The 27,047-nt window shown below is 38.5% G+C and overlaps 1 protein-coding gene and 1 long non-coding RNA gene across 2 annotated transcripts; both read left to right on the forward strand.

Moving 5' to 3' along the window:
* Positions 1–5,149: 5,149 nt before the first annotated feature.
* Positions 5,150–7,113, forward strand: LOC110942888 (replication protein A 70 kDa DNA-binding subunit B-like). Its single transcript, XM_022184650.1, has 9 exons — positions 5,150–5,302; positions 5,395–5,674; positions 5,763–5,865; positions 5,963–6,090; positions 6,185–6,269; positions 6,348–6,483; positions 6,579–6,787; positions 6,866–6,986; positions 7,096–7,113. The coding sequence occupies exons 1-9, from the start codon at positions 5,150–5,152 to the stop codon at positions 7,111–7,113; spliced, it is 1,233 nt and encodes a 410-aa protein (XP_022040342.1).
* Positions 7,111–7,601, forward strand: LOC118492230. Its single transcript, XR_004892697.1, has 3 exons — positions 7,111–7,267; positions 7,358–7,426; positions 7,520–7,601. It is a non-coding gene; the product is annotated as an uncharacterized LOC118492230 (long non-coding RNA).
* Positions 7,602–27,047: the final 19,446 nt, after the last annotated feature.

Below are 27,047 nucleotides of genomic sequence, written 5' to 3' on the forward strand. Positions count from 1 at the left end.
GAATCTCTGAACTGACTTAATTTCTGTTCAAGTTCAACAATTTTGAGTTGCGCATCTGACAACTCTTTGTTTTTATCAGAAATCTCTTTTGTTTTCTCAGCCATCATTTCATGAGCTAAGTCTATGACTTGAAGCTTTTCATTTAATTTGCATGTTAAAGCTTCAATTTCACTTTCATACTCTTTTATCTTCTTCAAGTATGAAGTTTCGTTTCTTTTAGCGAAAAAGTTTGACTCTTTTATGCTCGACATTTCGCTTACCAGACTTTGATTTTGTGTTGACAATCTGTCAACCTCACCCTGTAGTTCACGACACCTCAAACACACAGAATTAGATTTTACCTTTTCCTCATGAACTTCTTGAGTTTCATCAGCAACAACCTGTTCAACTTCACTCTTTTTCTCTACTTCAGCATCATCCACTTTTACTTCAGCATTCTCCACTTGAGATTCAGCATCACTCACACTAGTTTCAGCCTCATCAACTGGCACTATCTCTGCCATGAATGCCTGAGTGACACTTTTATTTCCCTGATATCGCTTCTGTAATGCATCCCACATATCTTATATCTTTTGAATTAGTGTACTTCTTGAAGTTATGCTTGATGCTATCAGGTAAGGATGTCTTTACTGCAGCCAAAGCTCTCTTTTCAGCATCATACATCTTTTTATCATCAGCTTTCATGTTGACATAGGCTGTTACTCGTGGTCTGCCCTCAAAATGTACTGGGTTTACGTACCCATCTTCAATACATACCCACATGTGTGCATCCTAAGATTTAATGAAGGATTTGAAGCTGTCCTTCCATGTAAGATAATTCTCCACTTTCATCATCTTAGGTGGTTTGTTGGTAGTACCAACCTCATGTTCCATCTTCAACAGCTCGTTCAAAGTAGACATGTTCGACATTTTAACATTGCAGACTGAGAAAACCGTACAAAATTTTTCCGAGAACAGTGATTACCAAATTACACCGTTAGAATCGTCTCGAAAAGACGAATCCAATGATATATAATGTCAAAAACCGAATTCGGGATTTTCCAGACTTTTTTTTTGTCCTAAAAATCCAAGGAATCTAACGGCGCAAACGGTTCTGTCAAACGAGTTACGGTTCACTTTCTATTTGCAAAACACTGAAAATTTTCCTACGCTTGCCAACGGAAATTCCACCACTGCTATTAATTTTGCTAGGTTAACTTTGCTAGGTTAAATTCGCTGGTTTTGAAGGTCAATTTCGCTGGTTTAGTTCGCGTTAATTTCGCAGATCTAGTTCACAAGTTCGCAGGTCAAAATCGCTGGTCAACTTCGCTCCAAATTCGCCAAATTCGTTGGTCAATTTCGCTATTACGACGACCAGTAAATTCGCCGAAAACCGTGGTACTTTCGCTGTGGAAAATTACACGGTCACTAAAGTCGCCTTTGGATTTTAACTTCGCCGATCACCGAGGTACTCAGTCACAAAATCGCTGGAGAGTTAATTTCGCTGGTCAGTCAGCGAAATTGATCAAATTCGCCAGTTAAAACTGGAAACTTGATCTGTTCGAAAATTGTGAAGATTTTTCTGATTCTCCTAACAACTTCCTGCAAAGTCAAAGCAGCAAATCAGCAAAAGAATTTCGAAAATTTATCAAGAACTGATTGAATAAACTCAAGAACACGAAGAACAGTCTTCGAATCTTCAAGTCTATCAGCCGAAAACTTTTCCAGAATCAACCAAATCTTTCTAGAAATCCTGCAAACCACTAAACAAACAAACCAGAAGATCAAACAGCCAAAAAAATTCGAAAATTTTATCAAACCAACACAAAAATTTCGAAACCCTAATTTTTCAGGTTTCAAGATTTCGAAAATTCTTCTTGTTTATGCAGCAACAATTCTGAACCGAGCCTTCAAGAGCCTAATGCTCTGATGGAGGACATGTGAATTTTGCGGAGGTTGTTGACTGAATTCGAAGATTATGATGGAGGACATGTGAATTTTGCGGGTGCGAAAGGTGGTAGAATTACAGGATGAGGAAAGGTGACCAATGGAAAGATCACACTGGACAAAGTGAACTATGTTGAGCAGCTTAAACACAATCTTATGAGCGTGTCACAAGTCTACGACAAGGGTCACTCAGTCCATTTTACCAAGAATGAAGCATTAGTTTTGAAACCAGGTTTGGAGATACCGGACGATTGGATAGTGATGCGAGCTCCAAGGAGAAATGACACTTATGTCATGGACATGGGTGCTAAGGATCCAACTGCAGTGGTGGCGTGTTTACTATCAAAAGCATCTGAAGCTGAATCGATGTTGTGGCACAGACGCATGGCCCATATTCACTACCGAAAAATGAATTACCTTGTTAAAAATGAGCTAGTGAAAGGGGTTCCATTGCGGAGGTTTCAAGTGGAAGACAAATGTCTTCCATGTCAAAAGGGAAAACAACACAAGAAACCTCACAAATCAAAAACAGTAAATTCCATAGATGCCCCTTACGAATTACTTCACATGGATTTATTCGGTCCAGTGAACGTGAGGAGCATAGGTGGAAAGTACTATTGTTTAGTTGTCACTGATGATTACTCACTTTGTATTAGTGAGATAATTGAGTTTGGGCTAAACTAAACCCAGATTGGGTGATGGGGGCGAATTGGGCCTGTCCAATTCGCAGCCCATGAGGTTTAACCTAGTCCAACTTGTAAACCTTGTGGTATATAAACAAGGTTAGGCTTTAGGGTTTAGGTTGATCAGTAAAATCAGGCAAAACAGTTTGAGAGACATTGAAATTCGTGAGAGCTAGGGTTTGGACGAATTTGAGTGCGGCTAGGGTTTTGATTTGATTGTAATTCCTTATGATTGATAATCAATAGAAAACCCGGTTTGAAAGTGATTTACTGTTTTCTTTTTCTACACGTTTTCTGCTAATTCTAATCAAGAGGATTCCGCACTCTTGATTGGAAAGACGATTCTGTAAAGATCCATATACATCAAGGGGACCTACAATTGGTATCAGAGCGTTAGGCTCTTGAAGGCTCGGTTCAGAATTGTGGTTGGCAGATTTGAGTGTGTGAGGATCTTGATTGATTGTAATCAGTTTGATAGTTAATCAATAAAGATCCGGTTTGAAAGTGATTGCTGATTTCTGTTTCTACACGTTTCTGTGATATTCTGATCAAGAGGATTCCGCACTCTTGATCGGATTGACAATTCTGTGAAGATCCATACACATCAAGGGGACCTACAGCTTCTTCAACAGAGGGTTTCTTTTTGTTACCTGAACCTGTATCATCTAAACTTGGTTCGATGTTGCATACCATGGATGGCGAGTGCGCTGTTTTCTTCTTGCAACCTGTTATGCAGCCATGAGAACAACAATGCCTATTCTGAGCCCTGTGTTAATTTGTTATAAGGTATTTTTAATAATGATGTTGGCGTCCCGAGTTTGAATTTCCGGCTGTGATGACTTTGGTAAAAAAAAAAACTTGGTTCGATGTTGCATAGCATGGATGGCGAGTGCGCTGTTTTCTTCTTGCAACCTGTTATGCAGCCATGAGAACCACAATACCTATTCTAAGCCCTTTGTTATTTGGTCATAAGGTATTTTTAATAATGATGTTGGCAATGACACCCTACCTACAGGCATTTTCGGTATATGCAACTGTAACGTATATTTGATCGTTCCGTCCCGAGTTCGGCTTTCGGATGTGATGACTTTTGTAAAAAAAACTGTGTTCGAGGTTGGATAGCAAGGGAAGGCTATTGCCCTGTTTGCTACCATTAAGGTATTACGCAGCCATTAGAATTCATTTTTATTTGTATTTAGGGATCCGACGCTAATTATTATGTTAATATTTTCAGTTTAAATATTTATTTGGCCTAATTATTTTACCAATTTTTCATTTGCAGTGCATTTGTGATTGATTTGAATTCTATATTCGGTTGTTGCGTCCCGAGTTTTATTTCCGGCTGTGATGACTTTGGTAAAAAAACAACTTGGTTAAATGTTGCATAGCATGGATGGCGAGTGCGCTGTTTTCTTCTTGCAACCTGTTATGCAGCTATGAGAACCACAATACCTATTCTGATCCCTGTGTTAATTGGCCAATAGGTATTTTTAATAATGATGTTGGCATCCCGAGTTTAATTTCCGGCTGTGATGATTTTTTGTAAAAAAAAATACTTTGTTCGATGTTGCATACCATGGATGGCGAGTGCGCTGTTTTCTTCTTGCAACCTGTTATGCAGCCATGAGAACCACAATACCTATTCTGAGCCCTGTGTTAATTTGTCATAAGGTATTCTTAATAATGATGTTGGCGTCCCGAGTTTGATTTTCCGGCTGTGATGACTTTGGTAAAAAAAACTTGGTTCGATGTTGCATAGCATGGATGGCGAGTGCTCTGTTTTCTTCTTGCAACCTGTTATGCAGCCATGAGAACCACAATACCTATTCTCAGCCCTGTGTTATGTGGTCATAAGGTAATTTTAATAATGATGTTGGCAACGACACCCTACCTACAGGCATTTTCGGTATATGGAACTGTAACTTATATTTGATCGTTCCGTCCCGAGTTCGGTTTTCGGATGTGATGACTTTTGTAAAAAAAAACTGTGTTCGAGGTTGGATAGCAAGGAAGGCTATTGCCCTGTTTGCTACCATTAAGGTATTACGCAACCATTAGAATTCATTTTTATTTGTATTTAGGGATCCGACGCTAATTATTATGTTAATATTTTCAGTTTAAATATTTATTTGGCCTAATTATTTTACCAATTTTTCATTTGCAGTGCATTTGTGATTGATTTGAACTGGCATTTTTTCCTTTTTGGTTCTTCTCGATCCTCTTGAATCGTGATTGATGTTATGGAAATTATCAATCATATAAAAATAGATGTAACTGAATTTTCTATTTTAATAAAGAATTCATTCCAAAGGTGTATTATAATAACAAATTTCTTTTCCTAAATTAACTTCCCAACTCCTATTATAAATAACACATTTGACATATTACACTTTCATTCACATCTTACTCACAAACTTTCTCTCAGAAGAATGTATGTTTATCATTTTTGTTTCATTTTAATTCAGCAGATTTTTATTGTCGATTAACATATTGCGTTGATGATTACACCATAATGTTTTATTTATTATTCATTTGCAGAAATGGAACAGCCTGCTATTACACTTCTCAACAATGTTGATCTTAATGTTGATGATTACACTATCAGAGTCCGCGTTGTCCGATTATGGACAAGACCTGCCTTCAACAATCCTCGAAAGATTTACTGCTACGACATGATTTTCATGGACCAAGAGGTTTGTTTATATACATTTATAACTTATCTATATTTATATATATATATATATTATTTTGACTTAACACATTATTATAACCCGTGCTGTTGCAGGGCACCAAAATGCAGGCATTTGTACTACAAAGAAACGCTACCGTTTATGAGCACCTTTTGAAAGAAAATCAGTGTTTAACTATACGTAACCCATCCATGGGTGAGAATCGCCAGAAAGTTAAATATGTTCATAGTACGTTGAAGATCAATCTAAATGAGAACACTGTTGTTGAGGCTTACACCGAGCTTGTTGGTTCTGAGTGGGGATTTGATTTTACTCCATTTGATTCTATTCTGGAGGACCCAGATGACGACGGCAAGTCTTTCAAAAGTCCAATTGGTAATTTATTTAAAAATCTAATCTGATATGAAAAAAGTTTGGAATTTCGGTATATATCTTATTTAGTTTCTACTATTTTTATTTTTAGATGTAATTGGGTTTGTGGTGAAGAGCATTCCGGCTGAGGGTAAGAGTGGTAATAACAATGGCAAAGAGGAAAACAAAGTTACCTTTATTCTTGAAGACTTGCAGTACGAATACATTTACATATATTTATATCTGTTTTAGTAATTTTACTTTTTGACTTTATCTGTAAATAACAAGTTAACTATTAAAATTTTTATATAGGCACCATCAGATTTTTGTTACACTATGGGATGGTTATGCTGATCAAATTCGAGCATTTGAGAGGAACCATCCAGCGGAAAAGAATGTTGTGGTCGTTATTCAGTTTGGGAAGTACAGGTTTTGGGGAGGTATATTCTATCTGATCAATGTCAATTATCTTTTAGCAATGTATTTACATGTATTTAATCTATCCGTTTAGTTACATGTTTTTTTAATACACAGGACATGTGAATGTCTCCAATTTGTATACTGTAACTCGAGTGTTCATCAACAGTGACATTCCCGAGATTTTCGATTTTAAGAAAAGGTTTGTATTCGTAATACAGTTTTCTATATTATAGTTAACATACAAATTACTGTCACTAACTTTGTTATGTGTTTTTAGTTTTGTTGCTCAGATTTCTGCTTCAACGTCTTCCGGTTATTCTGGGTTGACTTCTTCTGTTATAAAGTCACCTGTTGACGAATATCTTAAAGATTTCACCTTCAGTATAATTGGAGCTTTAAGCGGAATCGCAGAGGTAAGTTGTACACTTTGTAGCTATTTTATAGTATAGTATAGTTATATCGTAATAATTGGTTAAAAGTATGTTTAACTATTCTTTGGTGTGCACAGAAAAAGGTTGTTATTATCCTTGGTACAATCACGAGCTTCGCATCAGAAAGCACATGGTTTTACAATGCCTGTAAATCTTGCACCAAAAAGGTTTTTACAACAACTATTTGCAAGGAGAAGCAAGATGGAAGCGAAGGTTTTGACGAAGTAACAATGTTGGAATGCCAGACTGATCGTTGTAATCAAAAGACCGTCACCTCTGTTCCCAGGTAAATTTACCACTTTATTCTTTTTTGTCCTCGTACTATACTTTGATTGTTAACTAAAACGTTAACAAATATTTACAGGATCAAAGTTCCGATACGTGTTCAGGATTGTACCGGGATTGTCACCTTGACGTTGTTTGAACGTGAAGTTGTCAAACTGCTCAGTGTTTCTGCAAATCAGCTTTTAGAAAACAACATAAAGGTAAATGTACTCGTGGATTATACATTTCGTATTTCGTTTCTTATTTTGTTAAAAATACTATCAATGTTGTTCAAGATCAAGTTTTTACATTTGTCAAACAGTTGGCTAGCGAAGGAAACTTTCCTAAAGAGTTTAATGCTTTGCTAAATCGGAAGTTTGCATTCAAGATAGCCATAGGTTCTTATAACCTCAAAAACAAAGCAGATGGCTACTCTGTTTCAAAGTTGACTGAAAATCCAACAGTCATGTCCGAGCTTGATCACCATTTTGATGCTATGCAGGTTTTTTCTACCGTTCAACTGTATTGGTATAAACTGTTATACGTTATATTTATATGTTAAGTCATTACTTATAAATTGTATTAAAAAGAGCCTGTGGAGGAGGAACCGTTAAACGTTGTTTCTGCTGATTCAAATCCAACTGTTAAGGTTCATGTTAAGGTTTGTGAGCTATATGAATTTAATATTTGCTGGAACATTTTGTTGCATATTTTTTTTATTTCATCTACTTACCTTTTTATATATTATTCACAGGATTCTGTTTCCCGTACGGGTGATGATGAGACTCCGATTTCTAAGTTGAACAAGAGCATGTTTACCACACCCTCTGGTCCTGTGAAGAGTAGTTCTGTGACGATGATTGAAAAGGAACTTAAGCGTAATCTGGATGCAGTTTATGAGGTGGATTTTTTTTCTTCCCAGTCCTCTACTAAACTGCGTAAGAGTGATAGCGACATGGAGGAAGATGCGAATGTGACTGTTGGGCTTTTGAAGCCCAAGATCGAGAAGTAGTCTGTCGAGTCTAATAATCATCTCAATATGTTTGAACAATTTGATTTTCCCCTTATGTTTTCATTATCATTCTGAATGTTGAACTGTGGTTTTCATTGTTTGGGTACCGACTATGTATTCGGTGTCTCTTTTGTGTGGTTTATTATCGTTTTATGAATAAGAGATGATTTTATTAAGCAGCCTTTGCATTTATATTTTCTTTTCAATGATTTGTAGTGCATTATCATAAATTTATATACATCACATTAATAATGTTTAATTCGTAAATCAAAAACAAATCATACGTTTAATGGTATTGTATATTGTTTAACTGATATCGACAATACTATAAATTATGAATCTTAAAATATATAGTTTATATGAAAATTGCACAAAACCTTACTATTAGTTAAAAATGATTTGTATAAACTGTTATACGTTATATTTATATGTTAAATCGAATTTATTTATTTTATTTGAATGAATGTCGAGTTTATTTATTTCTATTGATATCATTAATTCGGGAAAATAATATATTGATACAATTAGTTAATTTTATAATTTATTTTATCAGTTAATCGATTTATATAGATTGATATCATTAATTCAGAAAAATATATTCAAGAAACGATCGATTATACAGATACAGTTGGACTTAACATATTTATTTATTTTAATTTTAAGGAATGTCAAATTTAAAATTATAATTAGTTACATCATGTAGCAAACTTTCTTACTTTATATTATATAGTTTATATGTAAATATGGAAATTGGTCAATCACATACAATATGGAAATTTATCTATTTTAATAAATGTCGAAATTGAAATTATAATTAGGTACATCATTGCCAAACTTACATGGCCACATATATTATAAATACCCTTCTCCTACCTTTTATTTCATACACATCCAACCTTCTTACATTCTTTCATCAATACACACACAAAGGTATGAGTATTATGGATGTTATTATAATTCGTCATTATATATTATTGTCTAAGTAATATAACTCGGTTGCTTACTTCACAAATTCGAGTACATAATTCTTATCAATTGTTTCTTTTGAAATATTTTGTAGGATGCAACGTCTTGAATTTGAAATGTTTGCTAACGAAATCCTATCAAGGCTACCAACAAAGTGTGTTGGTCGATTAAGATGTGTTTCCAAACAATGGCGATACGAATTGTCGTCACATTTGTTTGCAATTATTCACTATCGTCGTACGGCTAAATATGAAGATCGTAAGCTTATCACGCTGATCAAGTCATCAATTGATCTTCATAACTTGATTAGTGGAAAGGTAGACATTTCTTCAAGGAAGATTATTTCCTTCCCCGTTGACACCTGTCTTTCAAATCTAACAATTCTTGCTTCTGAATATGGTCTTTTACTGATCTCCATCCATTGGTTATCAAACGAATTGATTCTTTGGAATCCAACAACTAACCAATTTTTGAATTTGTGTGATAAGAAACCTAAACATTTTTTTTTATTTAAAGAAAGATGCAGTTGGGATTTATATTGATTCATCTAACGATGTTAAAATATTACTTCTCCAACGTCGTATGGATGATATTGTACCGCGTGTGTATTCTCAGAACACATGTCAATGGAAAACTTTAACTTTCTTGAAAGGGCCGGATTACGGTTCAAGTTTATATTGGTTGTCTTCCGGAACTTTATGCAATAATGTTTTATATTTTCCATCTCCACACTATTGGACGCCTGCTAAAAGTTATACGATTGCTTTTGATGTGGATTCTGAAACCTTCTCGAAGGTTTCCATACCACAATGTACTGATGTTATTGTTCGCCAAAGCAGTTTTTTAAAAATCCGCAACACACTTCATATGTTTATTGTTGGAAAAACCCCTGATAAAAATGCGAAGCTATTTAAATTCGAAGATGAACTATGGTCAGAAGTTTTGTCTTTTACAAACGTGAATTCAATTTCATTTGATTCATGGCGTAACAAATTAGCTGAGAACAAAGGTGACACTTGGTCTGTTGAGATCGATCGGTGTGGTATTATGGAGATACAAATTGGAATGAAGGATTTTCAATACTTACAAGACGCTGAGACATTTCAATGACTATACAATGTAGCATCGTTTGAAGAGACCGTTGTCTCACCTATTTAGTATTAATAAGTTGATGTTACCGATATTATTTTGATTTACTATCGATATTAACACTTTATTAAATTGTCGCATTTCCAATTTCCAAATCATTATAAAATAAAATATTTAAATCTTTATTCATTTGATAATTGTAATTTATTAATTTTTTTTTAATTCTGTATTGATTTGTGTTGGTAACTTGCATTCTTTATTACCAAATATTATCATTGATTAAGATCCATCCAAAAAAAGACACAACTGATAATTCAAAAATATTATTTGTTATATTTATTAAAATTATATGGTAACACCACCATTAACAATAATTATTATCTTTCGAATTTTTTTATTTTGTATATCATACAAAATAAAATCTATTAACAAATATTATGATCGGCTATATAAATTTAATATAGTAATGGTATCTATATTTAAAAAAAATATGGTAATCTTAATGGAAAGAAAAAATCGGATATAACTTTCTAAAAGCAATTATCATTTCCATTTGGTATCACATATGCCTATCATATATCAATCCCAATTATATTTCATACATATTTGTTTTGGCTCCAAAAACTTCCTCCTTTTTTAAGTCATGTATCGCGGCATCCGAACTTCAAGAATCCGACCCGCCCATTAAAAAAAGGGACCGTATATAATAGATATTTTGTTTATAATATACACAAAATCTCAGTTCTTTCTGTTTCTTCTACACGTAAACCAAGAAACCCTTTGATCTTCAACAAGTTTATCCAATCTTCATCAAAATCTTCTTCGGTAATCTCTATCTTTTTGATAGCTTATCTGTTTCTTGTGTATTTTGTTCATGTAATTTACTTTAAATGTTCGATTCCGTCTCCGTTTTTGTTTCTAAATCTTCAAGCTTATACAAGGATCTTTTGTTTTTCTTGATTTTTTTTTTCTGATTAAACCGTAAACCGAAACCATTCTCGAGATTGTTTGTGATTGTTTCTGAGTAGATAAGGATCATTTGTTTTTATTGTTCTTATATACATCGGTGATGTTATTGGGTATGACATAAATTTATTTTAAGATTTGTTGATTTAGTAATGGATTTTGTTTTGATTAGGTTGACTGTTAATGTTATTGGGTATGACAATAATTTTTGATTTTAGTAATGGAATTTTTTTTTGCTTATTTGAAGATCCTGTTTGAACTTCTAATTTTGTACTCTTATGTTTTGATGGTTTAAATATAAATCTTATCGTGTCATGTTCCAGGCATACGTAGAAAGCTGAAATGGTTTATGGATTCGCTGCTCGTGTCCATAACAACGACAGAAAATCGTTGGTTAGTATTAATCCTATAACAATTTTGGACCAGAATATTTTTTTTTTAATAATTTGTCTGTGATTATTCATCTTATACTTACTATTGACATTACCTACTGTGTTTGTTTATAGAAACTTCCGGCATTATATCGCGAGTGGATTAAAACATTCAACTACCCGGATAAGAATGCTGTCATCCGCACTGTCGATGGGAGGATTTTTAAAGTAAAAATTATTAAGATTGCAGGCGACTACTTTCTTTATAACGGGTGGGTTGATATGGTCACCTCTTTGAAGTTACCATCAAATGCCTGGTTGGTTTTCCAATTTGAAGAAGCTTTATCTTCTTTTCGTCTTATCTACTTTTATCAAGACATATCTCTTGCGCCGTCTGAGTATTTCTACTACCAACCTGGAAGATCAAAGGACCGAGATAATTGCATGGTACTTATCCATTTTAACTTATATCTGTTTAACATTTGAATTTATATATGTTTAATATTTGAACTGATATATGTTTGCATATCACGTGTAGTATGTGAGTAGGATGTTTGTTCATCACAAGATGTTTAATACTTGTCCGTTATATCCTGTTGTGGTACGGTCGTCCGGTAATAGTAAATGGTTCGTCCGTATGGAAGTTTTTGACGATGATCTCTATATTACAATTGGCTGGAGTCGAATCAAAACTGAGATGTCTATTACTGATCATCATTTGGTGGTTTTTGAAATGGTTGATTTGAGGACCTATGAGTTGAGTGTTTTCTGTTGCAAACCTGCCCTATTAACTTTACCACCGGAACTACATGCTACCAAAAAAGAACCTACAAATGAGGTGATTGAAGTTTCTGATGATGATTTGCCTAATCCGATTCCTGTAGTTGGTGTTGAAGAAAATCCGGATGACGAAGTACCGGTTGTATTTCGCGTGGACAATCATTATGTAAGTTTTTTATTTTTACCTTTTCATAATACTAATGTATGTTGTGTTTTGTATTCCTTATAATTGGATGACCCCTGTTTAAGCACTTTAATTATTAAATTGTTTTATTGGTATTCGTAGCGCCTGAAAAAGAAGTGGGCACAATTGCACGGTTTGGATCGTAAGATGGATTTGATTATCAAGGACTCCGCTGGTTTGACTTGGGACGTCTCCATTGGTGTCGAGCACTCTCAAGGATGTCTGCCCTACAACGTGACTGGTATGAATCATTTTGTTCGAGACAAACAGTTGGCAAGGGATTCCGAGTTTCATATGGTTTATGTCAAAAGTAAAGGTATGTTGATTTACCATTGAGGCGGTCAAGGTAGATGGGATGTGTTGGTGGTTAAAAACAGTATAATGATCTTTACGTTTGGTGGTTAGAAACAGTGGAATTATCTTTTGGGTTGTTGTTATTTTAGTACCAATAACTGTTTTTGTTGGTCCGCTACTTTAGTTTCAGTAACGATATGTTAGCTTACTAAGTTTTGCATGTTATGTACATGTTGTAGTATCTTCGCTTACCAACTTTCTGGATCATGTTTTGTAAATCTTTTAACGTTACTAATTTGTATATTTCAATCATGATGGTATGAATGATAACTGTTTTTTAACTGATAGGTTGTCAAACTTAGTATCATATTGTAAGTATTGTAATATTCTAATCTATGTTTATATCAATCAACAACTAATGTATTAAACTTATAAAACATCCATTCTTTAACTAAGTCGATAATGATTACCGAGTAAATTCACGAGTTAATTAGAAGTTTAAAATTAATAATGGGTTACAGTTTAATTCATAATGATATAGGTTGCTATATTTGTTATATTTGTGTTGCTGTTTTTTTTTTAAATTAAATTTAATAAACATTTAGTTAAATGACGAATTTCAAGTTATACGTTATAATACATTTAATTATAATATAAATTTTTTTTGTAACTTCCCAATTTAAAGTTTATGCTCAATAGCCAAATTTAAGTATCATTCAAAAGATATTGTACAGGCTTTTTGAAAAGTCTTAAATTTCAGTAAGTTACTATTCTTATTTGTAACACCCCCAAAATTTCACCTGCGGAAACTCCGCGAGGCGTGTCACGCATCAGAGTTCGAGCCACCAATCACATTGAACCAATGATAAATATTAAAATAAGTCATGACACTATTTTACCAAAATAAGTTGCCAACATAATATTAATTCTCAAAAGTTGTGTAGCGGAAGCATGTAATAAGTTGTTTAGCAATTGTTTCGTAATAACGCTTAAAACCAATGTATTAAATGTATTTTAATCCAAGAGCCTCGATCCATGACCACTCCAGCACTCCCAGATAGCAAGCTTCCCAATTCCAAGATACCTAACGACCTGCGAGCATGTAACACGTGTATCAGACAAAGCTGGCGAGTTCACAGTTTTAGAAAATGTTTATTACCCGTTGTGTGTAAAACCGTTCAATAACCACTGCAAGTAATATTGTTAATATCTCATTTCCGAACAATGACGGCTCCTGAAATACACGACTGCCCTTCCCACGTACTCCTATCTAGTACTGGGCCAGACTGGGTCATTAGTTCACCTCCGTCCTCTACAGGCACGGGGTGAGGGTGCCAAACCTAAGTAGCGCTACTAACTAATACCCGATGAGGGACTTACAAAAGATGATAGGTGAGAATATTAACCAATATACTCGTTTTTACCCAAAGACTCATCCCCCCCCCCATGGGATACCCACTGACTGTCCCCAACCACTGGGACGCATGCTCGAATGTAGTGAACTCACCTTAGATTGCTCGGTACGTTACGTCATATTACCCGTTCCAAGTTGGTCAACTAAACCCTACCATGGTTACCAAAGACTGTCAGTTTCGCATACACACAATTAACGTATTCTTCATACACAATACATAAGTAGCGTACACATAACTCACGTATTATTGTGCAAGTCGTAACAAGGAATCATGTCACACAACAATCCATAACAGCTTGTAACATACGTATATCATCTTGCAAATTGTGACAGTTAATCATACAATCCATTTTGTAACATACTTCATGGCATCACATAGTTGGTGTTTTAATCTTCCTATATTAGTTGGTTCGTATGACCACCTTTAGAAACCATAATTCGTACTAGTGTGTGATCCCCAAAGTATGTCTACAGCCCAATCACGACTACAATATGTGAATGGATTGTTCGGCCAGTCAACAAGTAGAGCCCAACATACTACATACATACATACGTAATTTACTCACAAACACCTCAATCCCAATAATTAAACTCGTGTGGTCCAATAACTTAACAAATCCGTTCACTCATAGCCGAGGGTGTGGCCCACTAATCGAGCAAAGTCCAACCATAAAGTAGGTGACCCGGCTTCCAAAAACAGCCCATGCGATGTGTTATTCCATATCGCTCCCGGCCCAACTGTTTACTCAATCTGATTTAGTTAAACGGCCCATTTTAGTAAAGTTCAACCCAACCGGAACCATGTGACCCTATTCAAACCTGCAGTGTGCGGCCCATTTAATTCCCACTCCCTTGAATTATTTCCATTCAGTTTGTCAACACAGGGAAGGGGTCATCATGTGCCAGTTACGAAAAATAATATGCATATTGCAAGAATTCCATGTTTCTTTTATTTACCAATCCCCCTAATCATGCACTAGATAATTTAACGGCATATTATACTCATTCCTAGATTAGAATAATGAATCAACCATTATCACCTAAAGACTAACATTTAATCAAGCCTTCATCACTCCACAAAACACAACAATTGCTCAGCATAGTTCATGCACATAATCCTGTCCTTATTTTCGTGACTCTAGCATGGAGAAGCCCTGTTCATTTGTAGTTATAATCATCACATTCTAACACATATATTACACATTTCGATCTTGATCAGGCCTATACGAGCAACAGTGATCATACCACACCGTCTATCATCATAACATCAATTATTATAGCATCAATTATCAATACTTTTACCCTAACCTTTGACCTTCGAGGGCATCTATATGTGATGAGTATATATATATATATATATATATATATATATATATATATATATATATATATATATATATTAACATGTAAATGCACACCATGAAACAAGAATTAAATAAACATGATATACTAACCGGAATAAGGATGATCTCCAACAGAAACTGCCGTATGTATTCTTAGGGGAAAATAGGGTTTGTTTTACTTTGAGTTCTAACCTTACACAACAGGTTATTGTATGGATAAGAAGTCTGGGCCGGTTATACTTTCCAGTCACACTATTAGGTTGGGCCGGCTGTTTAAAGTGATCAAACAACATGTTGGGCCGGTAATAGTTAGCTAATCAACAGTGGCTTGGACCGACTGAGTTTTCTAAACAAATCAATGCTTTGGGCCGGTAATCACCCACTAATTGGAATAGGTTTGTTTATTAGATAAATGGCCGACATGTTATTTCTATCACACATGTTCCTGACAATTTAATCACATACTCCCATGCAAACATTATCCATTATTCATGTATATATAGATGGCCGACAATAATCAATTTTTTTGAAATGCAACTCATCTCTTTAGACACTTTGACTTTATGTGACTATCAAATGCCATCTTAGGTCATGATAAACTTATAAGATGAATGTGTGAAATTTAAGTCTTTATACAAATCTGTGTGAGTAATGATTGAGGATGAAACAGTGAATTGACAAAACAAGAGGAGTAACAAATTCGGATAAATGATGTTATGTGTCGGCTATGTGCTAGAATCATATTTACAAGTAAATCATGCTAATGGGTTTCCATGTCACAACTGAGCAAAACCCGCAACAACTCTGATTTCTTACTTCGTTTCTCTCATACTTGACACTTGCCAATTTCGGGACGAAATTTCCTTCAAGTTGGGGATGATGTGACAACCCGAACTTCCGAGGTTAGTTTGTAATCTCGATTCCGCGCTATTTTCTTTCATGAACTTTGCTTTAATGAATCAGCCCACTTAAAGTACTTATGGATCGCATAAATACATATACTTGGGCTTGAGCCCATGACCGATTATATATCCCACCGGCCCCTCCTTGTTAACCAAGTTAACCGGCCCAACACCCCTCATACGTATTATATTCCAAATCTAATCTGATGTAGTTTAAAAGCATAACAAACTTCACCCTATTCCTCTTACATTCGATTACGCACGGCAATAGAAGCAACCCTACCTCTCCCCTTCGTTGATTCACATCTGACGTAGAAGATCTCTTTCCCCCTTGTTCGAGTTACATCCTCGGTTCCTGGTTAGTGATATTGCTCGATCAATTCTTGTTTATGTGTGTCCAACTATTGTCGATAATAAACTCTATGTATGATAATAAGCACATGATATGATAGAATTTAGTCAAAGGAATAGTATTAAGTCATTGGACCTTCAAGGTGACTATGGGCGGTTGGTATGTATGTATATGTTATAGTGATATGTCATGTGTTTTGATAACATCAGCATGTGACATTATCATATTAATAGGCAAGACATTTAAAATACATATAGGTGAGTGGATTGTTCGGCCCAATAGAAGTAAAGTGATTTATATCCTTGTCGGCCCATGTGACTTACTGAATTAAATTGGTGCATGAATATTGATACTGAGATCATATGGCCTATCGAATAATTACTGACAATCATTATCAAACCATGATGGGATATAGGAGTTAGGTCCAATGGCATGAGGGGGTTAAAGGGGCCAATTAGAACAAAGGACTTGCGCACTTAATAGATTGGGTTGAGGGACTAAATGAACATGTCTGATTGTTAAGTGTGAATTATTTGATCAAGCTTGCTAATGATGGGCCGCTAATTACTGTTGTTACTGAGCTACTTTAGGTTGAAGTGTGAATTGGGTAACACGGGCCGCATAAGGGGGCGGGTAATGGGTACCCGAACCTGGGGAGTTGAGTAGGACTAACCTGTTATGTGGATTTGTAAATGGTATTCACTATTAAATGCGTAAAATAGAATATGAGACATGAACTAGTGTTGTAGATATACCATGACCCTGATCTGGATGCTTAGTAGGATGTACAAGATGCTATATGTTTATTTATTTGTTGTTTGAGTAGTACATGTAACTAGGCATGTGGGTTGTGAATTCGTGTAACTGACTGTCTCTGGTAATCCACGATAGGATTTGATTGAACAAATGAAAACAAGTAACTAAGTCTTACCGAGCAACCGAAGGTGAGTTCACTGCACTTTTCTCAAGCATGCGTCCTGTGGTTTGGGACAACTGGTAAACATTCGGAAGGGAAACATTGGGTAAATAACTTAATCGGTTTTGGTTATTGCCTGGAGGGCAATGGGGGTGATTAGTTGATAGCGCTATTAGGTACTAATTATCTGGGTTTCACTATGGTTGTTTAGAGGCACACTCCTCGGTTACGTAAGGGCGGTTCCCCTAGGGTAACTAACTGGACAACATAGTGGGTTGCTAAGAGGCACACTCCTCGGTTACGTAAGGGCATAGTCCCTAGGGTAACTAACTTGAGCAACATCGTAACGTATCATTGAATCGCATTAACATATAACTGGTAACACAACACGTAAGCAACACTTTGAACTCACCAGCGTAGTCTGACACACTTGTTTGCATGCTTGTAGGTCATTAACGTTTGGAACTTGGACTTGCTATCTGGGAGTGCTGGAGTGGTCATGGATCGAGACTCTTGGGTGACTTATAAACGTTACATTGATTTTGAATGTTATCGTGAAACTATTACTAAACGAATTAATACATGCTTCCGCTACACAACTTTTGAGAATTGATAACATGTTGACATTTTATAATAGTAGTTAATGTCATGACTTATTTAATATCTATCATTGGTTCAATGTGATTGGTGGCTCGAACTCTGATGCGTAACACGCCTCGCGAGGTTTCCGCAGGTGGAATTTTGGGGGTGTTACAGTTGGTACCAGAGCCACTGGTTATAGTGAACTAGGTTTTAAAACGTTTTGTAAAACCAGACTATAACCGAACAACTTCGAAGATCGATCATGACACTCAGCTCCAGATTGCAAGGTTCGTCTCTCTCTCACTTTATGCATTACTTGCTTAGCAGTCACACACTCACAGCTTACATGAACTGAAACATTTAACACCATAGTGACTTGATAGTGTGACACTACTCTTCGACTCATGTAAACCATAGAACTATGATATCATCTGTTGTGTTGTTTGAACGGGGGAAGCTTTGAGCGCAAGCTAAGAGGCACTGAGATAAACATGCAAATTGCCTTATTATTATGGGTGCACACTTAATAATAACGCGGGGTGCATGCAAGTCCCAGTGAGGCTTATCGAGCGTGAGAAGGGTTCTGCCTTACTATGTGTGAACTTGGTAGTACGTAAATATCAGTATGATACTTGACTCCTATCTCGTTTCGATTCCTAAATCGGTTTATTCCCAACTATAGAAACATGAGTGGACGAGGACACGGACGTGGTAACATCACCATGACTCAGGCTGAGCTGACTGACCTAATCAATACTCGCGTGGCTGAGGCTTTAGCAGCCTATCAAGCTGGTACGGAATGTACCAAGTACTTTTACTCTTATACCACGTACACGTCTTTTCATTCCTATAATGTGTTTCCTCCCGTTAATTAGGTCAACAAGCGCAACCTCAACCAAACCAGCCTGCGTGTACATTCAAAATGTTTATGGACTGTAAGCCACAGACCTTCACCGGGACTGAAGGGGCTGTGGGACTTCTGAGATGGTTCGAGAAAGCAGAGTCTGTGTTCGCTATCTGTAACTGTCCCGCTGGGGACAGGGTGAAATATGCTGCGGGTACCTTGGCTGATGGTGCCCTAACATGGTGGAACGCCCAAGTGCAGTTGTTGGGCATTGAGGCCGCGAATGCCACAACTTGGGAAGACTTTAAAGAGCTGATCAGGGAAGAGTACTGTCCTCGGGACGAGGTCCAGAAGTTGGAAAACGAATACTACAACTTGAAGATGGTTGGATCTGAAGTCGAAGCGTATGTGAAACGATCGTATGAACTGGCCGACATGTGCCCAAACTTATCCCGACCTATGTCCCGGAGGATTGAGTTATTCATCAAAGGGTTGCCTTCGCGTGTGAAGAGCTTGGTCACTGCAGCCCATCTCAATGATTTGACACAGATTGTTCGTCTGACTCATAAGATTGTGGACCAAGAGGTGGAAAGCGAATCGTTACCTCCGCGTATTTCGGCCGCTACTGCTGCCACACCCACTGCCACTGCGTCCACTAATGATAACAAGCGAAAGTGGAGTGATCATGACAAAGCATCTGGTGCTGGCCAGACTCAGAAAAGGCCAGACAACGGCAGCCGCAACATCAGCCAGTCGTCTTCTGTCAATCCAGGCCAGGGAAGCGACCACAGCCAGGGTTCGTATGCAGGGAGGAAGCCACGATGCAACAGGTGTGGCTATCATCATTGGGGATCGTGTGGTAAGTCAGGCCATGAGGCCAGGGATTGTAGGGCCTCACAACCCAAACACCAGCAGCAACAGAACCAGCAGAACCAAGGACAACAGGGGCAACCACCCCAGCAGAACCAGGGCTTCAGGAAGGGGTGCTATCAGTGTGGTGATGAGGGTCACTTTAAACGGGATTGCCCTCAGTTAAACCAGAACGCCAACAACAACAACCGCCAGAATAACGACAATGCTGGAAACAACAGCAATGGCAACGGGGCAAGAGGTCGAGCTTTCGTGTTAGGACAAGGGGACGCAATGAACGATATTTGAACTTATAACTTATTTTGGGTTTTCATTATTATGTTTTCGCTACTCAAACAAAGTTTGGTTTGAACATCAATCGTATTGGGTTTTATGAATTACTTTAGCTACTATACTTTATGTTTGATATGATGGATGGTTTGATATTATTGAACGCACCTGCTGTATCTATGAACCTTGTGAACAGGGTGTGCAAACCCTAACTAGACAAGTTCTTCATTGTTTTCATCGACGACATTTCCGATCTACTCCAAGAGCCAGGAGGAACACGAGCAGCATCTACACCTTATTTTGGAGTTTCTTCAGAAGGAACAACTGTACGCTAAGTTTTTGAAATGCAACTTCTGGCTTCGTGAAGTCTACTTTCTAGGCCACGTAGTGAACAAGGATGGGATCCATGTCGATCCATCCAAGGTAGACTCGATCAGGAACTGGCCTGCACCACGTACGCCAACAAGAGATACACCCATTTCTTGGGTGAGGCAGGTTACTACAGACGGTTTATCGAGGACTTCTCAGAGATTGCGCAGCCACCTACACTACTGACACGGAGGGGTGTCACCTACCGTGGGGAGATCCCCAGGAGACCGCTTTTCAGCACCTAAAGGATAGGCTTTGCGGCGCACCTATTATCTCATTGCCAGAGGGCACGGACGATTTCGTAGAATATTGTGACGCATCCGTCCAAGGTCTTGGATGTGTGTTAATGCAGCGCGACAAGGTCATTGCTTATGAGGTTCATGAACGGAACTGCACGACGCATGAATTAGAGTTGAGATCTGCAGTTTTCGCGCTTAAGATATGGCGACACTACCTGTACGGTACCAGGTGCACGATTTACACCGATCACAAGAGTCTCGAGCGTGTTCTTAAGCAGGAGGATTCAAACATGCGTCAACGACGATGGGTTGAACTACTGAACGATTACGAATGCGTTATCAAGTACCATCCAGGCAAAGGCCAAGGATGTGGCTGACGCCCTCAGTCGGAAGGACACTTTACCTCGGCGCGTGCGAGTGCTACAGCTTACGATTCAGCCTAGCCTTCCAGCACAAATACGAAATGCTCAGGTGGAAGCATTGAAACCCGAAAATGTCAAAGCCGAAGCCATACGTGGCTCACGACAGCGATTAGAACAGAAGGCAGACGACGCTTACTACATAACTGGACGCATTTGGGTCCCATTCTTTGGCAACCTTACTTTACGACGCGTGAGACATTCGGATTACTGGAACAAACGGTGACTTGGCTCACAAACTCAGGCTAATTGATGAAACGGGATAACTATCGTAATGGCATGTATGCCCTAGGTTTAAGGCAGTGGTTGCCCGATGAAATCTTGGAGATACCCTTACCGGAATTTGAGGTCATCAGATCAGTTGTATATGTCAGGGAATCTATCGAAAGCATGGGCTAAGAAGTCAAGGTCCGCTAGCATGAGTCATATGACAATCGTGAGAGCTTGTTAAACTTCGTAGCGTGGACTGAAGTTCACATAGGAACGAAAGGATGGGTTAAAACTTCAATGTTCTCAATTGTTCAAGGAATTGAACCAACTCTTGATATCACTGGTGAATTTCGGGACGAAATTTCCTTCAAGTTGGGGATGATGTCACAACTGAGCAAAACCCGCAACAACTCTGATTTCTTACTTCGTTTCTCTCATACTTGACACTTGCCAATTTCGGGACGAAATTTCCTTCAAGTTGGGGATGATGTGACAACCCGAACTTCCGAGGTTAGTTTGTAATCTCGATTCCGCGCTATTTTCTTTCATGAACTTTGCTTTAATGAATCAGCCCACTTAAAGTACTTATGGATCGCATAAATACATATACTTGGGCTTGAGCCCATGACCGATTATATATCCCACCGGCCCCTCCTTGTTAACCAAGTTAACCGGCCCAACACCCCCCATACGTATTATATTCCAAATCTAATCTGATGTAGTTTAAAAGCATAACAAACTTCACCCTATTCCTCTTACATTCGATTACGCACGGCAATAGAAGCAACCCTACCTCTCCCCTTCGTTGATTCACATCTGACGTAGAAGATCTCTTTCCCCCTTGTTCGAGTTACATCCTCGGTTCCTGGTTAGTGATATTGCTCGATCAATTCTTGTTTATGTGTGTCCAACTATTGTCGATAATAAACTCTATGTATGATAATAAGCACATGATATGATAGAATTTAGTCAAAGGAATAGTATTAAGTCATTGGACCTTCAAGGTGACTATGGGCGGTTGGTATGTATGTATATGTTATAGTGATATGTCATGTGTTTTGATAACATCAGCATGTGACATTATCATATTAATAGGCAAGACATTTAAAATACATATAGGTGAGTGGATTGTTCGGCCCAATAGAAGTAAAGTGATTTATATCCTTGTCGGCCCATGTGACTTACTGAATTAAATTGGTGCATGAATATTGATACTGAGATCATATGGCCTATCGAATAATTACTGACAATCATTATCAAACCATGATGGGATATAGGAGTTAGGTCCAATGGCATGAGGGGGTTAAAGGGGCCAATTAGAACAAAGGACTTGTGCACTTAATAGATTGGGTTGAGGGACTAAATGAACATGTCTGATTGTTAAGTGTGAATTATTTGATCAAGCTTGCTAATGATGGGCCGCTAATTACTGTTGTTACTGAGCTACTTTAGGTTGAAGTGTGAATTGGGTAACACGGGCCGCATAAGGGGGCGGGTAATGGGTACCCGAACCTGGGGAGTTGAGTAGGACTAACCTGTTATGTGGATTTGTAAATGGTATTCACTATTAAATGCGTAAAATAGAATATGAGACATGAACTAGTGTTGTAGATATACCATGACCCTGATCTGGATGCTTAGTAGGATGTACAAGATGCTATATGTTTATTTATTTGTTGTTTGAGTAGTACATGTAACTAGGCATGTGGGTTGTGAATTCGTGTAACTGACTGTCTCTGGTAATCCACGATAGGATTTGATTGAACAACTGAAAACAAGTAACTAAGTCTTACCGAGCAACCGAAGGTGAGTTCACTGCACTTTTCTCAAGCATGCGTCCCGGTGGTTTGGGACAACTGGTAAACATTCGGAAGGGAAACATTGGGTAAATAACTTAATCGGTTTTGGTTATTGCCTGGAGGGCAATGGGGGTGATTAGTTGATAGCGCTATTAGGTACTAATTATCTGGGTTTCACTATGGTTGTTTAGAGGCACACTCCTCGGTTACGTAAGGGCGGTTCCCCTAGGGTAACTAACTGGACAACATAGTGGGTTGCTAAGAGGCACACTCCTCGGTTACGTAAGGGCATAGTCCCTAGGGTAACTAACTTGAGCAACATCGTAACGTATCATTGAATCGCATTAACATATAACTGGTAACACAACACGTAAGCAACACTTTGAACTCACCAGCGTAGTCTGACACACTTGTTTGCATGCTTGTAGGTCATTAACGTTTGGAACTTGGACTTGCTATCTGGGAGTGCTGGAGTGGTCATGGATCGAGACTCTTGGGTGACTTATAAACGTTACATTGATTTTGAATGTTATCGTGAAACTATTACTAAACGAATTAATACATGCTTCCGCTACACAACTTTTGAGAATTGATAACATGTTGACATTTTATAATAGTAGTTAATGTCATGACTTATTTAATATCTATCATTGGTTCAATGTGATTGGTGGCTCGAACTCTGATGCGTAACACGCCTCGCGAGGTTTCCGCAGGTGGAATTTTGGGGGTGTTACATTCCAACCAAACAACACACACACACAGCACAACTATAAAACATACTAGCACATTTATCAAAGTCACGGATCGAATAGATAGATTAAAACAGGAACAGGGAAATCACTAACTCGAAGGCAACTCGAAGGCACTAACCCTGAACTTCGGGTTGTCACATCATCTCCAACTTGAAAGAAATTTCGTCCCGAAATTCGACAAGTAAGCGCAAAGGACTGAAGTGAGAAAATCAGGGTTGTTGCGGAATTTCCTCAGGTGCCACATTATCCCCAACTTGAAGAGGAATTTCGTCCCGAAATTCACCAGCTTTACTAGATTTAGACTTGTCATCAGGAGAAAGTTGAGGATACTTAAACTTCATCTGATCCTCACGCTCTCACGTGAACTCCGGTACACGTCTTGAGTTCCCATGAATTCTATCAATCGGAATGCGACTATGCTTGTGCACCTTGACTTCCCGATCCATGATCTTGATAGGTTCTTATACAAACTGCAAGTTGCCGTCAGTCTTCAGCTCTTGAAATGGCACAACCAGTGCCTCATCAGACAAGCACTTCTTCAACTGCGAAACGTGAAAGACATCGTGTACGTTACCCAACTCAGCGGGTAACTCAAGCTTGTAAGCGACTTTACCTATCCGTTCCAGAACTCTAAATGGCCCAACGTAACATGGATTAAGCTTGCCACACTTCCCGAGGCGTACAACACCCTTCCACGGCGAAACCTTCAACATAACACGATTACCCACTGCAAACTCTAATGGTTTCCTACGCTTGTCTACGTAGCTTTTCTGACGATCACGCGCGGCTGCCATACGATTTCTGATCTGAACAATCTTCTCTGAGGTTTCAAGTACAAGCTCAGGACTTGTGATCTGGCTGTCACCCACCTCAGCCCAACAGAGAGGAAAACGACATTTCCGCCCGTACAATGCTACGAACGGAGCTGCCTGAATGCTAGTGTGGTAGTTGTTGTTGTAGGAGAACTCTGTCAACGGCAGATGTTTCTCCCAGCCCTTGCCAAAGTCAATAACACCTGCCCGCAGCATGTCTTCAAGTGTCTGAATGGGGTGCTCACTCTGACCATATGTCTGCGGGTGATAAGCAGTACTCATATCGGGACGTGAACCGAACGACTTATGCATCGGCTGCCATAAATCAGAAATGAATCGAGGATCTTGATCCGAGATGATAGAAGTTGGAACCCCGTGCCTAGAAACCACTTCCTTAAGATAAACCGCTGCAAGCTCCGAGAACTTTTCCGTTTCGTTGATGGCTAGAAAATGTGCTGGTAACGTGAGACAATCAACGATCACCCAGGTGATATTGTTTCCGTTTCAAGTTGTAAGTAGACTAGTGACAGAATCTATGGCAGTCTGTTCTCATTTCCATATGGGTGTTTCTGGTTGCCAATACTCCACTTTGAACTTCCCACAAGTCAAACATCATTCACATACATAACTAGGTGGGTCTTCATGCCCGATTACTAGTACAAGATTTATAGATCCTAATATCTCTCATCAAAACCCAAACGACTAGAATATCGAGGCCGATGTGCTTTGCTCAACACGAGTTCCCTACAGTTGCCGTATAATGAGACCCACATTCGTTCCATGAGGTAGCGAATATCATTCGACCTGCCAACGGTTGCTTCTCCATGCCTCGCACGGGTTTAACTTGAAAATTCTCTTCCCTCAGTTCTCCAGTTTGAACAGAGCGAGTCTGATCAGGTAAGTTAGAGTCGATAGTGAGTTGCAAAGCTCGTGCACGTTCAGGTTTCACAGTCGTAATCATTCAAAAGTTCAATCTAGCGATGCTAAAACATGTTTAGCTCTTCCAAAACAAAGGTACATGGGTGGCCCTTGTGATCGGTCTAAGTAGTGCATTTGGTACCGTCCAAGTAATGCCTCCAACTTAAATCCAAAGACCATGGTTTCCACCGCAGGATGTGACTCGTGCAATTCTTCCTGTAAATCCACTACGTAAGCCATCACTTTCTCGTGTTGTCTCGGCGTGTAACTGGAACTCTGATTCGAACCATCATGGTATACCACTAGATCACCGGTACCCTCGGGTAAACACGATGCTCAGCGCATTGTAGAGTTGAGTTTCAAAAGCTGGAGAGACGTTCTCCTGTTCTGTCTCCCACGGATGCGCAACACACTGCTGTGTTAAAGAGGTTAGAGCTGCGCAATCTTTGAAAATCCCGCGATGAGTCTGCATTAGTATCTTGCGAAACCCAGTATTTTCCGTATCCCCAAAGGGATCTTTGGTGTCGATCAGTTTCTAACGAAATGGATCTTAGCGAGATCCACGTGTATTCCCACTTCGTTGTTTATATGACCAGAAATGTGGACTTCCCGAATCCTGAAGTCACACTTAGGTAGACTTCGCACGTAGATGCCCCTCCCCTAGAAGCTATACGATGAAATACAAGTGACGCTCATGGTGTTCCTTTCTCCTGAAAGTAATTCAAAACGTCATAGGTAGACACGGTTGTCGAATCTGGCGAGATGGGGTTGGCACATACTACTCATGCGATCCCTAAGGCTGCTGGTGTGTTGGGTAACTTTAAAACAACGAGAACAGAAAATCGTAGTGGCCGTACTGTGCCTGTAACGCCGTGTTAGAAGTCATCCTCCCCTGGGTCTTCCATCAAGTGACAGTCTGGTCTTAAGTCGGTTTCCAAATAGAAGCTTGATCGTTGCAGCGGGTCAAGCAGGTTGTCGATGTGAGATAGAGGGTGATGGTCTATGATTGCCACCTTGGGGTAGTCTGTACGCGTACGAAAGGACTCGCCCTTCATTTCCACAATAGAGCTCGGGCTCCCCAGAACAAGGAGCTGGATCGCTAAAACTCCCACCCGGTAGTTCCTAGAGTTGACTAGACAGCTCTTGCAACCCTCCTGGTGCAAGACGATATGAAGTATGAGTGATCAAGGCTGCTTCTGGCGTGAGATTAAATTGAGATTCTGTCTAACAGTTGTGGAAGTAAGTCCGAAAGTTCCTCGGGTAGCAACCCGAGAAGGATCACAAACAATTGGTGGATCCTCGATCCTCTTTTCCCTCAGCCCTATCATCAGTAACGGTTGCTAACACAGCGGAGTAATCCCTCCGTAGACACTTCTGGCATTCACAGCTGAAATGGCGCTAACTTTTGCACTACTCTGATGCTTTAGAACGAATAACGATTCTCCACACAAAGTTTTCTCCTCATTGGTTATATCTGCGTGATTCCAGGATAACCAATTCACACTAACTAGTGCGTTGTAACTATCGAGGATAGTAGAAAGAAGGTCGACGTCGAAGACTTGTCCCACAAGGTCGTGTTTACACCCTAACGAACATATGAGATTTCATT

Source organism: Helianthus annuus, chromosome 5, assembly GCF_002127325.2.
Source record: "Helianthus annuus cultivar XRQ/B chromosome 5, HanXRQr2.0-SUNRISE, whole genome shotgun sequence".
NCBI classification, from domain to species: Eukaryota; Viridiplantae; Streptophyta; class Magnoliopsida; order Asterales; family Asteraceae; genus Helianthus; species Helianthus annuus.